The sequence below is a fragment of the Pristiophorus japonicus genome, chromosome 1 (genome assembly GCF_044704955.1).
Source record: "Pristiophorus japonicus isolate sPriJap1 chromosome 1, sPriJap1.hap1, whole genome shotgun sequence".
NCBI lineage: Eukaryota > Metazoa > Chordata > Chondrichthyes > Pristiophoridae > Pristiophorus > Pristiophorus japonicus.
This window is the reverse complement of record NC_091977.1, coordinates 396720349-396737173: the sequence shown is the minus strand read 5'-3', so window position 1 is coordinate 396737173 and position 16825 is coordinate 396720349. Positions and strand designations below refer to the sequence as shown.

Here is a 16825-nt window from a genome sequence, read left to right as displayed (position 1 = left end):
GAGGACGGGTATCACTACAGCCCTGTAGACCATGAGCTTGGTGGCAGTTTTGAGGGCCTGGTCTTCAAACACTCTTTTCCTCAGGCGGTCGAAGGCTGCACTGGAGGTGGTGTTGAATCTCGTCTTCACTGTCTGCCCTTGTTGATAAGAGGCTTCCGAGGTATGGGAAATGGTCCACGTTGTCCAGGGCCACGCCGTGGAGCTTGATGACTGGGAGGCAGTGCTGTGCAGTGAGGACAGGCTGGTGGAGGACCTTTGTCTTCGGGATGTTTAGCGTAAGGCCCAATCTTTCGTACACCTCAGTAAATACGTCAACTATGTCCTGGAGTTCAGCCTCTGTATGTGCGCAGATGCAGGCGTCGTCTGCCTACTTTAGCTCAACGACAGAGGTTGGGGTGGTCTTGGACCTGGCCTGGAGACGGCGAAGGTTGAACAGGTTCCCACTGATTCTGTACTTTAGTTCCACTCCAGAAGGGTAGAGTTGCCTACTGGGAGACAAAGGGTATGGCCTCGTCACCTGGTTCATGACGCCCCTATGCATAACCCGGATGGAAGCTGACCAGGAATACAACATGTCGCACATTGCGACGCGCAGCTTAATAAAGGACCATTAGCATCTTGAAACAGCGTTTCCGATGCCTGGATCATTCCTGAGACTACTTGCTATACTCCCCTGAGATTGTCGGTCAGTTCACTGTTGTGTGCTGCATGCTGCATAACTTAGCCATCATGAGGCAGCAACAGCTGGTAATAGAAGACCCACCTGAGGTGAGAGTGGCTGATGATGATGAGGAAGATGCAGATGTCGAGGAGGAGGAGGAGGACGAGGAAGCCATGCAACTATCTGAACCCGGAGCACGGTGGCGGAGGAGGGTGGGCCGTCGTGTCCCTTTAACAATTGCTCGAGCCTTGCGCCAGCAGCTCATCTGTGAACGCTTTGCTGCCTGAAGGCTCAGCGGTAACTATTCCACATGGACCATCTTTACTGTTTGGAGCTGTTCCGTAATGTTGCGTTGTGTTAATGGAACAAATAATGGAAATGATTCTTGTTTACTTTAAAAAGTTGTGTTAATAATGGAACAAATAATGTAAATGATTCTTGTTTACTTCAAAAAGTTGTGTTAATAATGGAACAAATAATGTAAATGATTCTTCTTTAGTTCAAAAAGTTGTTAATAATGGAAAAAGTAATGTAAATGATTCAGTTATAATGTAAAATGTATTTTAATCAAAAGTTTAACAAACATTTGTTTCTACTTAACTTTAATAAAATTATTCTTGTATCAAACTTTACTTTAATATCACTTACAAACTTGTAAACTTGTAAATTTACATAACTTACAAAAAACTTTTAATTTGAGAACAGTTACAACAGTGACAACAATAATACCAACAACAACAACAGCAGCATAGAAAGGCTGCACCCATCTCTCCTCCACCTTATTCTAAGACTGCCCACTGCTGTTGGCAGGAGGTGGCACAGCGTTTCTCGGGTTGGTACCAAGCTTATTCTTTCGAACATCTCAGGTAATGCGTACTTCTTGATGGGGGGACGGGGGAGGGGCAGGCGGTAATGTGGAGGGTCCGGCTTGGGCCTGTTTAGAGGCTGGTCTGGGGATTAGTGTGGGAGTGGCAGTTGATTCTGTCAATGGGTGGAGGATCTGGGCGTGTTCCCTTATTGCAGCAGCTAACACCGACATTCCCTCCCTCATGTGCCCTGACAGTGTCTCAACAACCTCCAACATTCCCTCCCTCATGTTTGCCGACAGTGACTCAGCTACCTGTGACATTCCCTTCCTCATGTTGAGCAACAGTGTGTCAACTACCTGCAACATTCCCTCCCTCATATTCACTGACAGTGTTTGAACTACGTGAAACATTCGCTCCCTGATGTTCACAGACAGCACATCAGCTACGTGCGACATTCCCTCCCTCATGTGCACCGTCATTGTTTCAGCTGACTGAAACATTCCCTCCCCCATGTTCCCAGACAGTGTTCCCATTTCTCGTGAGAATGTTGTTACTTCTCCCGACAGTCCCGTTACCTCATCATCCACCCCACTGATTGTGTCCAGGAGTGATCGTGTAAGGTCAATGCTCTCCGCACTCATCGCCATCATCTGAACCATATCTGTTAGATCCTGCACCTCAGGAGAGCGCTGTCGAGCTCTCCTTCCCCTCCTCACCCTGGGTGTGGCTCACTGCATCCCACTGGGACCCGCAGCCTCGGACAGTGGGGCCCTGGGTGTGCCTCGCTGCACCCCACTGAAATCCCCAGCTGCAGATGGTGGGAAACAGTGGAATGTCCCACCAACACTCAAACCACTCAGGGAAGGGGCTGGCACCTCAATGGGTAGCACCTGCACCTCCTCCAGAGTGAGTACAACAGTGGGGCCTTCATCCATCCCCTCCCCCTCACCCCCATGCTCTTGGTCTGGAAGGTTGGATTGGAAGATGTTCGCCTCTTCAGGCTCATTCGTATCTGAATCTTCTTCTGCATCATCAGGATTGGCCTCAAGTTCTGCAAAATATAGCAGATCAGAGAAATGGTTAGCAACAGAGGAGGGGGCAGGGTGGGTGGCATGAGTAGGCTCACACAGCGCAGGCAGCAGGCTGATTTGAAGGACCACGATGAATGATAGCACATTGCATCAACCGAAGCGTAGCTGATGGAGACATCCTCATGAACCGAAGCATGGCTAGCCCGTACAGTACTTCACATTTAGTAAAGTCAGACTGTGGAATTTGCAGGACTTACCCTCTCCCTCGAGTGTGGGCCCAGCTTGTGCAGTGGTGGTTGCTTTTCTCTAGGCAGGACCCATCAAAGCAGCGATCCTCCCTTCCAAGGATGTCAGTGGGTGCAGATTTGCCGGGCCTCCGATTCGAGTCCTTTCTCGTTTGTTGTGTGCCACCTTCCTCTGCAAAGATGAAAACATAACTTTTTAGAGAGGGTGTCTTTCTGCTGGGTGGGATATATACAGCTGGTCACATTTACAATTGTAATTCCATTGAATAAATGAAGATATTACTTACACTAACTACTTAACCAAGGTCCTGCCACTTCTTTTTGCACTGTCTTCCAGACCTCGGGGTGTTCACCATTGCACAGTAATCTTCTGCAAGTTGGTTGCAGCGTTTCTTCATTTCTTTTGGTGGAACTTTTATGTGACCTCTGCTGGTGTCCAGCTCGTGCTATCTGCCCTCAAGCACAGTAACTTCATCCTGTAAGAAATTCTTGGTTCTTGCGTCGCGTTGCATCTTGTATTGCAGCTCCGATTTTTCCAATGAAAATTAAAGTTCTCATACACAACTTGCTCTTTAAAAATGGCCAAATGCAGACCGGAAGCTGTACTGGGCATGCGCGCCCATAGGAATCACGTCAAAAACGTCATTTTATCCCCCCGCGCATGCGCAGAAGGGACGGCATCGATTTTTCGGCGCAGACATTTGGCTCCATCCCCCGAGGCTACAGGACAGGCTGCGCTGCGCCAATTTCAAAAAATAGAATGGGGAAATTTGCTACTTTTTTTTTTGAGTAGTTGGGGCCATGAAAAACAGGCATAACTCTGGCAATACACCAAGAAACGGCATTGGGGATAATTGAGCCCAATGTGTGGGAACTAGAATGATAGATTGGAAGGACCAATCATCTACTCCTGCCTGAAACTGTTGCTAAGTTAGTACGTCACAGGGCTCAGTGGAATTCTTGTCTCGTAACATTTATTATTAAGATAGAAGAGAGATGAATAATATTCCATGTTTGAACTTACTGGACCACTTGACCTTCCAATTACGGTTGGCATCAACTCCGTGGCAATTGAAATGGGTACTGTTAGAACGTGTCTTTCTCCAGAACCGATCCTAAACATGATGCAAAAATTGTACGTTTCAAATTACGATGATCAAAGTTCAACATTCTAAAGAACTTCTCCACCCTAATTGTAATGACTGATAAAACAATAGGCCACTTGACAATACAGAGCCATGATAATTTTTCTTTTACAGCTACACCCAAAGTTTATTTACATGATTAGGTTACAAAAAACAACGAAGTTTACTGGCTCTTTGAATGTATTATTTAATTTATGCAGTCAGAGACCTGCAGGAGTTCATCTGTTCCCTTAAAAAGAGTGCACCAACAAAAACTACAATTCGAACTGATCTTTGAAGGACTTGCTTTAGAACAACAACACATGATTCACTTACAGTTGTCCAGCTATAATGGTATCCATCTACATTAAAAACAGGCATGATGTAGAAATGCAGTTGATTTAGAAGTCGTCGCATTGCAGGATCACTGTGGTATGTTTGTACAGCCTTACACAGAAGTAAACAAAACACTCAGATGCTTTTTAAAATCCGATTTACATTGTAACTGTTTGCTTGCAATACCGTATATGAATATGGCTGTTCCCATATAAAACTATGTATCTTGTATATCATTTAACTGTACAATAAAAAAATATATTTGTGTAAACAACAAGGGCGATCTAAGCTAACTTATTGTTGTGGGTAGACTGAAGGCTTGTAACAATACGGTAACAAGAATTGTGATGCAAGAAATAGGGAACAGATACTTTTCAGCTGGGAAAAACAAGCTGGCCTTTTATATGACATGGGAATAGGAGCCATGTGTGGTGGCATAGCCAATTTATAATGTTATGATGATAATTTCACTCAGGACGGAGAGAGGGATGTTTTTAGGCCAGCCCCTGTAAAGTCACAGAAGAACTTCGAAAATGTTTCTGGAAACATTACCTGGATGCTCCAAGAATTCTGCTTAGCTTATCCTGATAGGACCAATCAGATCTATGTCTGATGAAAAGTGTAGCTTCTGTTGTGGGCCAACAGGTTTGTTGGACTTCAAAGTATAGTTCAGTTAAATTATATCAGTTAGAAAATATAAACATATAAACATGAGACAGAGAGAAAGATATATAGAGAGCGGCCGACAGACTGAATCTTTCCTCATCATAATTTGATTCCTTTAAAAAATGAGATAGAGTTGCGCTTATTTTTCCAGTGCAATTCACCAAACACCAATGATCAAGGAATTTTAAGCGCAAATTATGTCCACCGCAAATCGAGTTTCCGCAAACTTTCGAACTAATTTAAAAAACATTGCGCTGGAAGCCAGCCCCACCCACAAAGCTGGCCGCGCCCCCAATCAAATTAATCACCATGGCAAGTTTCTGCTAATTGTACCCATTTGCGGGCCTTCGAGGAGGCTCCATAAATTAAGCTTTTTCTTCTAGCAAGGCACCTTTTAAAAATTACAAAATTTTTAACTTACTAAGAAACTGACTACTGTACACCAATGAAACTGGTAAATGGTTCTGTATAGCTTTTATTAAAGTCATTTTCAGTTATTTAAAATTGGGTTACTCACAAGTGGGGGACTAGAAACTCTTGTTAAAAATGCTTATTTTTTGTGATAAACCCATTTTCAGCTGCATTAAGGTTACCATGCTTAAATGTATCAAAGATGTTTTTAATGCAAGAAAAAATAACCTGAACAATTTTGTTCCAAAATGTGATTGTGCTGGTTCATGGAAACGTTTACGTTTGAGATATGCAAATAACTTTGAGCAAAAACTTGAACAAAAAATTCAATTAAATAAACTAGCACATTTTGAGTGCAATCTGTACCTGGATTGCCGATTGCGCCCAAAACGGAAACTCTATCCCAAAAGATTAATGAATTTTGAAATCAAACAAAGCTGCTTGGAGCTGAAACGATAAAAGATGAGGGTAAGAGGGGGAGGAGAGAGGGGAAATACTTTAAGGAGAAAGGCCTCTGACTTACTACCCACCTTAGAGGATAGTGAGCTAAGGGTGACAGCAAAGCAAGGTGAGGTGAAATGCTGGGATTGAATGGGTTATTTTAAAGGAAAGAGGTAAAGATAGTCATGGGAGTGAGTAGGGATAGTAATGGGAGTGAAGGTGTGTTCGGGGAGGAGGTAGGAGGAAGGCAAAAGGTATGTGATGAGAGTAAGGAGTGGGAGAAGCATGAATGATGAGGAGGGGATGGGAAGGGAACCACTAAGTGTAATGTATGTACATAAGGTCTGCCCACCAACAGGGGGCACTACCGTTGGAGGTCCTAGGGTCATACGTACACTCGTGCTGGGTCCGGTATATAACCTGAACTTCACCTTTGTATCTTCACTTCTGGAAGCCATTAAAGACTGACCAGGTTACACCTGGTCACTGGTTCACAGTACGGAGTTCATTGTATAATTTCGTACACTACAACTGGCGATGAGGCAAATATGAACCCATGTAAAAGTATGGCGAGCACAGCATGATCGAGTACTGTTGGAATTCTCGAGATAGATTCAATGAGGGAGAGGATTGGAGAAATTTCACGGATCGTCTTGACCAGTATTTCGTGGCAAACGACCTAAACAAACACAAGTTTGCAGAGAAGCGCAGGGCAGTTCTTCTCACCATCTGTTGCCCCACGACCTATGCACTCATCAAGAATCTGCTCTCTCCCACTCTTCCTACAGAAAAGGATTACAAAGAACTGTGTGCTCTAGTTCTGGAACACCTTAAACCCACGGAAGGAATCCTCATATCCAGATATCACTTCTACGAACGTTCGTCCAGAAGGCCAGGATGTAACGGCATTTGTTGCCGACCTGAGACGTCTTGCAGGGCCTTGCAAATTTGGGCCTGCACTGGAAGACATGCTGTGTGACTTTTTCGTGATCGGGGTCAACCATGAGGCGATCTTAAGTAAGCTGCTGGCTGTGGAGACGCCGGACTTCAGCAAGGTCATCACCATCGCCCAGGCGTGCATGTCCACGCAGAAAAGCATGAAGCAGATATCGCGACAAAACAGGAACTCCACGGCAAGTACTGTGCACAAAACTGTATCGACGGCCGGCAGAGCTGCACATGGCAGGGCCTACTTGACTGCTTCTGCAAGACCGAGGGCCGCTCAAAGTTTGCCATCGAGGGCCTACTCGACTGCGCATGCCAGAACAGGAGCCGCTCAAAGTTCGCCATCGAGGGCCTACTCGACGCCGTATGCGAGAACGGGAGCCGCTCAAAACCCGCCATCGGGCGCAAATCCGAGCTCAACGTGTTGGCGTGCGGGGGCAATCACCGACCCCATCAGTGCTGCTTCAGGCAGTGTGTATGCAGAGGGTGTGCGAAGACGGGGCATCTTCAGCGGACGAGTCTACAGCAGAGCGAGCGAGCTGCGACACACCACGTGGATGATGATCAATTCAGTGTGGATCTGGCAATGCAGCCCAAGGCATTTGAGAGCTCCGAGGAGGAAGTGTAGAGTATACATGCGTTCCTAACAAAGAGCCAACCGATAATGATGGAGTTAAAATTAAACAACGTGCCGGTATCCATGGAATTAGACATTGGTGCGAATCAATCGATAATGAGCCAGAGGACTTTCAAAAAGCCGTGAGAGACCAAGGCAGAGAGACTCAAGCTGAGTCCGATAAATGCAAAGTTGCGTACTTACACCAAAGAGCTCATACCAGTGATCGGTAGTGCAGCAGTAAGAGTGTCGTACAAGGGAGCGGTTCATGATCTACCATTATGGATTATCCCGGGCAACGGCCCATTGTTATTCGGCAGGAGTTGGCTCGAGAAAATAAAATGGAAATGGTACGATATCAAAGCTTTGTCATCAGCGGATGATGATTTGTGTGCTCAAGTACTGAGCAAATTTCCCTCACTGTTTGAACCGTGAATTGGCAGCTTCAAGGGAGCCAAGGTGCAGATTCACCTAGGCCCAGACGCAAGGCCCATCCATCACAAAGCCAAGCCGGTCCTGCACATGATGAGAGGAAAGGTTGAGCTTGAATTAGACAGGCTACAACACGAGGGGGTCATCTCTCCGGTCGAATTTAATGAATGGGCCAGCCCCATTGTTCTGGTGTTAAAGAGCGACGGCACGGTCAGGATTTGTGGAGATTACAAGGTCACGATCAACCCAGTTTCGAAACAAGATCAGTACCTGCTACCGAAAGCTGATGAACTGTTTGCAACGCTAGCTGGGGGAAAATCGTCCACCAAATTGGATCTAACGTCGGCCTACATGACACAGGAACTGCGCTGACGCATTGAGCCGGTTACCAGGCTCTCTCTAGTCCATCCTGACCTTAAAGATCATGTCAAAACCCAACATCAACTCCAGCAGTGGTATCATCACCGCGCCACACTGTCACGCGACATATCTATAAATGACCCAGTGTATGTACTTAACTGTGGTCAAGTGCCCAAGTGGCTCCTGGGCAATGTTACGGATAAGGATGGTAACCGGGTGTATATGGTTAAGCTCAAGAATGGGCAGATGTGCAGGAAACACATTGATCAAATCAAGCTTAGACACACTGACGAGCCGGAACAGTTGGAAGAAGACACCGCGAGCTGAGATGACCAACCAATTCATGTCCAGCCATCAGAAGAACCCACTGTGGTCAACGCCCAGCCCCAAGTCGTGAGAAACTCGGAAAGCACTGGGATTGTACTGAGACGGTCAACCAGGGAGCGAAGGGCTCCGGACCGTCTGAACTTGTAACATGGACTTGTGCCAAGAACTTGGGGGGGGGAGTGGGGGAATGATGTAATGTATGTACATAAGATCTGCTCACCAACAGGGGGCATTACCGTCGGAGGTCCTAGGGTCATAGGTACACTCGTGCTGGGCCCAGTATATAACCTGAACTTCACCTTTGTATCTTCACTTCTGGAAGCCATTAAAGACTGACCAGGTTACGCCTAGTCACTGGCTCACAGTACGGAGTTCATTGTAGCCTTTCATACACTACACTAAGGTTACATTTGTTTCACAACACACGTTAGAAAATTCAGCCTGCAGCTGTCGACAGCTCATTTCTCTGTCACATCAGAGTTGGAGCACTGTGTACAGTCTTGGGCAGTTCATTATAGGAAAGGCACAGTGGCAAAGGTACAATGATATAGATTCACTCAGGTGATACCAGGGATCAAATAATATAGTTTGAATGGGAAAATTCAAAATCTTAGAAGCATAAAGTGAGAGTATTGAAAGAATATGTTCCAATGTAAAGAATACAGAATACATTATGAAAGGGAAATCATGTTTGACAAATTTTCTGGAGTTCTTTGAGGATGTAACAAAAGGGTGGATAAGGGGGAACCAGTGGATGTAGTGTATTTGGATTTCCAGAAGGCATTTGATAAGGTGCCACATTAAAGGTTACTGCACAAGATAAAAGCTCACGGGGTTGGGGGTAATATCTTAGCATGGATAGAGGATTGGCTAACTAACAGAAAACAGAGATTCGGGATAAATGGGTCATTTGTTGGCAAACAGTGACTAGTGGGGTGCCACAGTGATTGGTGCTGGGTCCTCAACTATTTACAATCTATATTAATGACTTGGATGAAGGGACCAAGTGTAATGTAGCCAAGTTTGCTGATGATACAAAGATGGGTGGGAAAGCAAATTGTGAGGAGGACACAAAAAATCTGCAAAGAGATATAGACAGGCTAAGTGAGTGGGCAAAAATTTGGCAGGTGGAGTATAATGTGGGAAAATGTGAGGTTATCCACTTTGGCAGAAAGAATAGAAAAGCAAATTATAATTTGTATGGAGAAAAATTGCAAAGTGCTGCAGTACAGAGAGACCTGGGGGTCCTTGTGCACGAAACACAAAAAGTTAGTATGCAGGTTCAGCAAGTAACCAGGAAGGCAAATGGAATGTTGGCCTTTATTGCAAGGGGGATAGAGTATAAAAGCAGAGAAGTCCTGCTACAACTGTACAGGGTATTGGTGAGACCACACCTGGAGTACTGCGTACAGTTTTGGTCTCCGTATTTAAGGAAGGATATAAATGCATTGGACGCTGTTCAGAGAAGGTTCACTCGGTTGATTCTGGAGATGAGGGGGTTGACTTATGAGGATAGGTTGAGTAGGTTGGGCCTATACACATTGGAATTCAGAAGAATGAGGTGATCTTATTGAAACCTATAATGAGGGGGCTCGACAAAGTGGATGCAGAGAGGATATTTTCACTCATAGGGGAAACTAAAACTAGGGGACATAGTCTTAGAATAAGTGGCTGCTCATTTAAAACTGAGATGAGGAGAAATTTCTTCTCTCACAGGGTTGTAAATCTATGGAATTCTCTGCCCCAGAGAGCTGTGCAGGCTGGGTCATTGAATGTATTTAAGGCGGAGATAGACAGATTTTTGAGCGATAAGAGAATAAAGGGTTATGGGGAGCGGGCAGGGAAGTGGAGCTGAGTCCATGATTAGATCAGTCATGATCTTATTGAATGGCGGAGCAGGCGCGAGGGGCCAAATGGCCTATTCCTGCTCCCATGTCTTATGTTCTTATTACCCCAAGTGCCCACTGAATTTGATTCAGTCACAATATTTAAGAAGTCTGATAAAAACTGGAAGAAAATGAATAAAGGGTATGGAAAAAGACCAGGGAAATGGGGCGAGAGTAATTAGCTCTTTTGTGGAGCTAGCCCAGGCACACAGATGATGGGCCTAAATTACCTTATTCTGTGCTTTAATTTCCATGATACTAAGAAATCATTGTACTGTATTGTTTATTTGAAGGCAAAATAATTGTAGCTGCAGTAATAGTGCAATTCTTTAGCTCCAGTCAATCATTAAATAAAATTAAATGTTCCAAATCAACTCTTTAAATACTGCAAATGAGAAAATGAAGATCATTTTAGTTGATTAAGTTTGAATACTTACTTCTTTGACAAACCATTGACAAAACGCTGGACCAATCCATTCTCTAGCATGAATGCCACAATCTATCCATACTGCTCTCTTAAAACGGCGTGATCTCTTGCCAAGCTGAAATCAAAATTAGACATTAAATATTCAAAATGTTTGACTGTTGACTCAAGTATTGTAATAGCTTTAGTAACCTGAGCAAACTACCTGAAAAACAAAGAGAGGTCGTCCTTCATAGGATTTTCCAATGGGGAAAAGATAAAGGAGATGAGAATGTGTTTGATTCATCTGATGCATCCAGCTTTGTATCTGAAAAATCATTAAATCATTCAAAACATATGTCACAGAATAAACAATTTGAGTTTACGCAACAGTTTCCAATAACTGAGGACATGGAATGAATCTATCTTTAAATAGACACATGACCCTGTCTTGTATTTCCTCATCCCTACATTCAAGAAGTACATTTCCATAATGTGCACTGAATATGCAGAGAGCATTAATAAACTTCTGAGGTTCAAAAGGTAGTCTCAAATATGAAGCAACTATCCTCAAATATTTGACAATTAACAACCATGTAGAGGCCTATTTGAATTTCAAACACTCATTTGTACAACTAAAGATGACACATTGTTCCATTCTGTGCATGATACCAGCTGACAATTGTTACCAGACACTGCATAATACAAGCTTACACCACAACTGAGAACACATATTGCCATATTAAAGATATCTTCAGGAGAGTCAGAGATTTGCATCAGAATTTCAAAACTTCATGTTCTGAATTTAACCCATTGCTATTTTAGGCAAATGTGAATAGATGACAGGCTGCCTATCTTATTCAAACTTGCTTAATTTGAATTATTTGTTAATTTGAATTGAAATATTAGCTGTTTTATTATGGTTGTATGATTTTTTCTCATGGATAATTAGAAATTTTTGAGAGCAAAAAAATTAGCATAGGCTGTAGCATTATGGAGTAGGGTAGTGGAAATCTGGAACTCTACCCCGCCACCCCATCCCCCCAAAAAACGTCTGTGGATGCTGGGTCAATCGAAATTTTCCAAGACTGAAAATGATAAGAGTTTTGTTAGGTTTCAAGAGATGCGGAGAAAGGGTGGGTAAATAAACGTAGGTACAGATCAGTCATGATCTAATAGAATGGTAGAAATGGCTCAAGGGGATGTCTGGCCTATTCCTATTTCTATGATATGCCCTGGTCAGAAACAGTCTATGGGAGGAGTCAATATTAGAGAGTCCAAAGTTTAAAGTCTGGGGTTCAGCAAAAGTGTGTAGTGGCCTCAGGTCACCAGTGGGGAAGGAGAGGCCCAGTCGTCTGACTGGTGAGCATCATGGCTGTGACCTTCCACTCTGAACTCCAGTGGGCCATTGACCCTCCCAATGCCTGCCCCCAACCAAGCCTCGGACCACCTACTATCAAGGCTCTACTCAGCGCCGAGCCTGCGGCCAACATCTCGCCATAGGCCCATACAGCAGTGCCTGGTCTCCAGTCATCTTGAACCCCCTTGCCACTGGACCAAGACCTTGCTCTGCTAAGCCCGTGTGGTAGCTGGTGTGCAACAGCCACCCCACGTTAAAAGAACTCACACACAGGCATCTTTCACTCCGTTAACCTGTGACAGGGACTGTGGTTCTCGTTTTGGAATCTTCCGCCACCTAAGGACTCATTTTAAGAGTGGAAGCAAGTCTTCCTCGATTCCGAGGGACTGCCGATGATGATGATGATGTAGTGGCCTCAGCTGTTAGAAATGCACACGAGTAGATCGAGTATACCAGCGGAGGAGCGTGGAGCAGTCATAGATTGATGAGGGAATAAAACCAAACTACAAAATTAATGCTGGTTTGAAACTTCACTCCAAATCTGAGGGCTTGCTGGGTGGCATGTTAAGTACCATTAAAGGTAACCCCTCAACTAGTTGAAGCACATTCAAAATAAAATGCCATGTAGTTCTGTGGTGTCAATATTAATGCATTTACCACAAGATTATCTTTGAACTGTGGAATATAAACAATATTTCCTTGCATTGTTGCCTGTCACTGAAAACCTTAAACACTAATTCGGAAATAAAAGTTCATTCTATATTTTATATATATATCTCCAATAAAATGTTATGAGATGTTGGCCAACAGTTCTCTTGTTTCTAAGATTCTAAATTTCTAAACAAAGTGTCAACTCACGTTAGTTCATTTGATTGAAGGATAAGTATTGGCAAAGACACCAGGAAAATTTAATGGGTCTTGAAATGGTGCCACAGTATCTTTAATGCCCACCTGAGCCACTGGAACAGGCTGGTGCAATACTGGTTTAACATTTCATCTGAAGGTCGGCACCTCCAACAATGCAGTACTCGCCTTTAGAGAGATGAGAGTACTACCTTCTGAGCCAAACTGACCCAATCTGACGCAAATGCTAACCAACTGAAAATGTTATTCTTTATTCATATTATATATATATATATATATATAAAATATAGGTGACCATTGAATCAAGAACAGTTACATCACAGGAAGCCATTTGGCCCATCGAGCCTGTGCCAGCTCTCTGCAAGAGCACTTCAGCTAGTCCCACTCTCCCGCCCTTTCCCGTAGCCCTGCAAATACTTTTCCTTCAGGTACTTATCCAATTCCCATTTGAAAGCCACGATTGAGTCTGCCTCCACCACCCTTTCAGGCAGTGCATTCCAGATCCTAACCACTCGCTGCATAAAAAAGTTTTTCTTCAAGTCATCTTTGGTTCTTTTGTTAATCATCTTAAATGTGTGCCCTCTGGTTCTCGACCCTTCCACCAATGGGAACAGTTTCTCTCTATCTAATCTGTCTCGACCAATCATGATTTTGAACACCTCTATCAAATCTCCTCTCAATCTTCTCTGCTCCAAGGTTGATTGATTGATTGGCCGTTCTTCTTTTCCTGGAGGCATTGTGAGGTACAGTTACAGTGATTTCTGCCGCCTTCCAGTGCCTAAATGAAGTGCCTATTCTTCATATAGGAACTATGACAATAAATATCAACTGGGTATTCGACACTAGATAGAAGTCAATGGGCTGGAACCTCCACTTTTGAGCTTATCGCCCAAAAATGGGCATTATTTCGGGCGTGGGCGGTAAAAAAGGGTTTTCAGATCGCTGGCTTCTTGCACCTCGTCTCCATTTTTGAAAATGGGCGTTGCCGTGAGCGATATGAAATGGGTGTTAGCGTTAACATTTTTTGACGTTCTGCCGTAAAGTGTCGCCGTCCTTAGCAACGGCATGGCAACACTCTATTCCCGCGATTCAGGAGTTTAAGGGTCGTCATGACATGCACAGAATAGGTGACAGAGAGAGAGGGAGAGGGAGCTCAGAGGGACTGAAGGGATGTGTGGGTGTGGTGTGGCTGCTTTGGGAGAAAGGAGGGAGACATTAGAGCTTCGTAGCAAATAGAAACAAAAATTAGCTGTTACCAGCCACATATTTGCCCGAAATTGGTCTATAATGGAGAGAGGAAGAGGCATTACAGCACGCTGTGGAGACTGACGCTGGCGAGAGCAGTGAGGGGGGAGAGGAGCATATTGGAGGGCACAAAAGAGCCAGGAGGTTCTCGGACGAGGCAAATGCCTCCCTCCTGCAGGAAGTCAAGTTACGCTGGGGTGATTTGACACAGGGAGGGTGTGGAAAGCCCATCGCAAAGGCCTACCAGAGGATATGGACCGAGATAACAGAGGTGGTCGCATCGGTGACCAATGAGGTGCATGAGGGCAACCAATGCTGCAAACAATGGAACGACCTTGTGGGATCCGCAAGAGTAAGTATTACATTTATTTACATGTACTTATGTATTTATATAATTTGATTTGGAACAGTCATGAGTGACTATTAGCAGATGTGAGGTCTTTCACTTTTACCGGGAATATTTTACTTAAAGCCTGTGGTTACGGTGCACGTCTTTAGGTAAAGAATGATAATTTTCATAATAATCATGATTACATCTGTCGGTTATGTGTTGTATCAATCTCTGTGACAGTACCTAGCAATGATATCACGCTATGATCTCATGCCATGTCGTCCTGTCACCTTTTACAGAAGAAGCTATCGATGATAAGATCGGTGCAGAGGCGAACAGGTGGGGGAGGCCACCAGTCCCCAGCACTCGTGAGGAAGCACACCCGGTCAGCCATGGACGCATCTGCAGAGCCACGTGAGAAAAGCTTACACCATTGCGAGATGTAAAGTCAATAGATGCCACACCCACTATAAAATTGTCACAGAAATAATGGTGGCCTAATGAAAATCATTGCAATGCAAATGTGTTGATGGTCATGAAATGTGACGTCTGTGATGATTTTGAGAGCGGTGGTGGTTTTGTCGTGCATATGCTGTGTGTAGCCCTGGACTCACCTTGTGATCCTAGCACCCCCTTCTCCTCTAATAACCTCATTTGTGTTTTGCAGCTCAGCCAGCAGTGCGGTCCCAGGCAAGACCACAGAGGCCAGAAGGTGGGGGTGCAGGGCCGGACTCGCCGGACGATCCTACATTTGGTGCTGAGGAGCTCCGATTCTCACCCGTCAATCTACTGGGTCTGTTCTCCACGGATGAGAGCGCGGACTTCGAGGAACCTGCATCGCCACGCTCCAGAAGCCATTCCACCCCAAGGCCATCTAGTCGTCCTCCAGTCATTCCTGCCTTCACTCTGGATGTACCGGCCACAGGGCGCCCCATTTGTCCCCAGGACGGTGCCGACCCTGCGGAGGCCTCGTGGACGCGGCAGGTCTGTTCCACGAGCGCCACATGGGAGCGGAGAGATGGTACAGTTGTCCAGGAGGATTATAGACATTGGTGATCAGCTCATCAAAGCATCGGAGGACATATCCCGACAGCTGGCCACCATGACCAGGTACATTCCGTGGATGGCGGAGGCCCTGGATGCGATAGCCAGGAACAATGCTCGCACAGGCCTTCCAGTGGTCCCCGAGCATGGCATTCCGCCCCTAGGTTCCGCACCACCACTGTGAACGACAGATGAGAGCAAGGACCAAGATCCTGCTTCTGCATCAGAGAATGTTGCCCCCTTGGCACCCCCCGCTCCTGTATCCGTGTAACCACCGCATCTGCTTTCATCCTCCCCAATGAAGCACTGCCTGAGGAGCTCTTTGGCTAGGCGCCGTGGAGCGAGGAGGGGAAGGGGTAGAGGTGGAGAGAAGGGGGGAGGGGAAGGAAAGTGAGGTGCATGTCCGCAGGTGATGGCTGTGTTATATCCCCATCTGGGTGTATGCAATTTGTTGCAATGTATGGGGGCTGGGGACCACCCTCCTGCTTTGCCTTTGTATTCTGTGTTGCTGGACATGAAGAACACTTGACTGATGTTAATGGTGGAAAAAGTGGGGTGTGGGCGGGGGTTGGGCATTATTGCCTGTGATACTTATGATTTCAGAACTATGTTGGTATAAAATGTCTTTTATTGAACACAACCTTGTTGCGCATTGTCTCAGATAGCTGGACTGTTACACACTGGTGATTCCTTAACATGAAAGGGTTAAATACAACTTAACTTCAATCAACGTTAACTTTAGCTGGCACCAAGATGATGGGCACCATTGATGACTGAGCTGTACACACACAGCAGTGTGTCAGTGTTGTCACTCACATCAATGCTCTTTCAGGCAAATCGTTCAGATATCAGCTGCTCATATAAGAGTCTTGCAGCCATGTAGCCACCACGAGCCCTTTCCTACGGTCTGGAGGGGATCGTGGGCATGGTTGCATAGCCAGCCTGATTGTCTGGCCCTAGGTCAGCCTCCAGCCCCTCATTGTCCTCTTCCTCTCTCTCCTGAGGTGGAGCATCAGTGCCTTCTGGCAATTCTTGGCCCCTCCTGATAGCCAGGTTGTGCAGCATCGAGCACACAACCACGAATTTACCTACTTGCTCAGGGTTGTATTGTAGCTCCCCTCCTGAGTGGTTGAATAGGTTAAAAATCATTAGTAATTCTAAAAAGTTTGTGGCTAAGCTTAAGTTGAGCGTGGGACCAAAACGTATAACTCTCGATAAGGGAGTATTTGGCAGATATCCTAGCATAGACAGAATTACACGAGATAACAATTAACAGCTTTGTCTGTCT

At 45.1% G+C, this 16825-nt stretch overlaps 1 protein-coding gene across 1 annotated transcript in view; it reads right to left on the bottom strand.

Moving 5' to 3' along the window:
- The window catches only part of cpa6 (carboxypeptidase A6), a 256586-nt gene that overhangs the window by 53600 nt on the left and 186161 nt on the right, over window positions 1-16825 (bottom strand). The window contains exons 5-8 of the mRNA XM_070884632.1: window positions 10920-11021; window positions 10728-10832; window positions 4207-4317; window positions 3771-3861 (exon numbers count right to left, since the gene is read on the bottom strand). Of these exons, the coding sequence (XP_070740733.1) occupies window positions 3771-3861; window positions 4207-4317; window positions 10728-10832; window positions 10920-11021 (409 nt within the window). The remainder of the gene's footprint in view (window positions 1-3770; window positions 3862-4206; window positions 4318-10727; window positions 10833-10919; window positions 11022-16825) is intronic.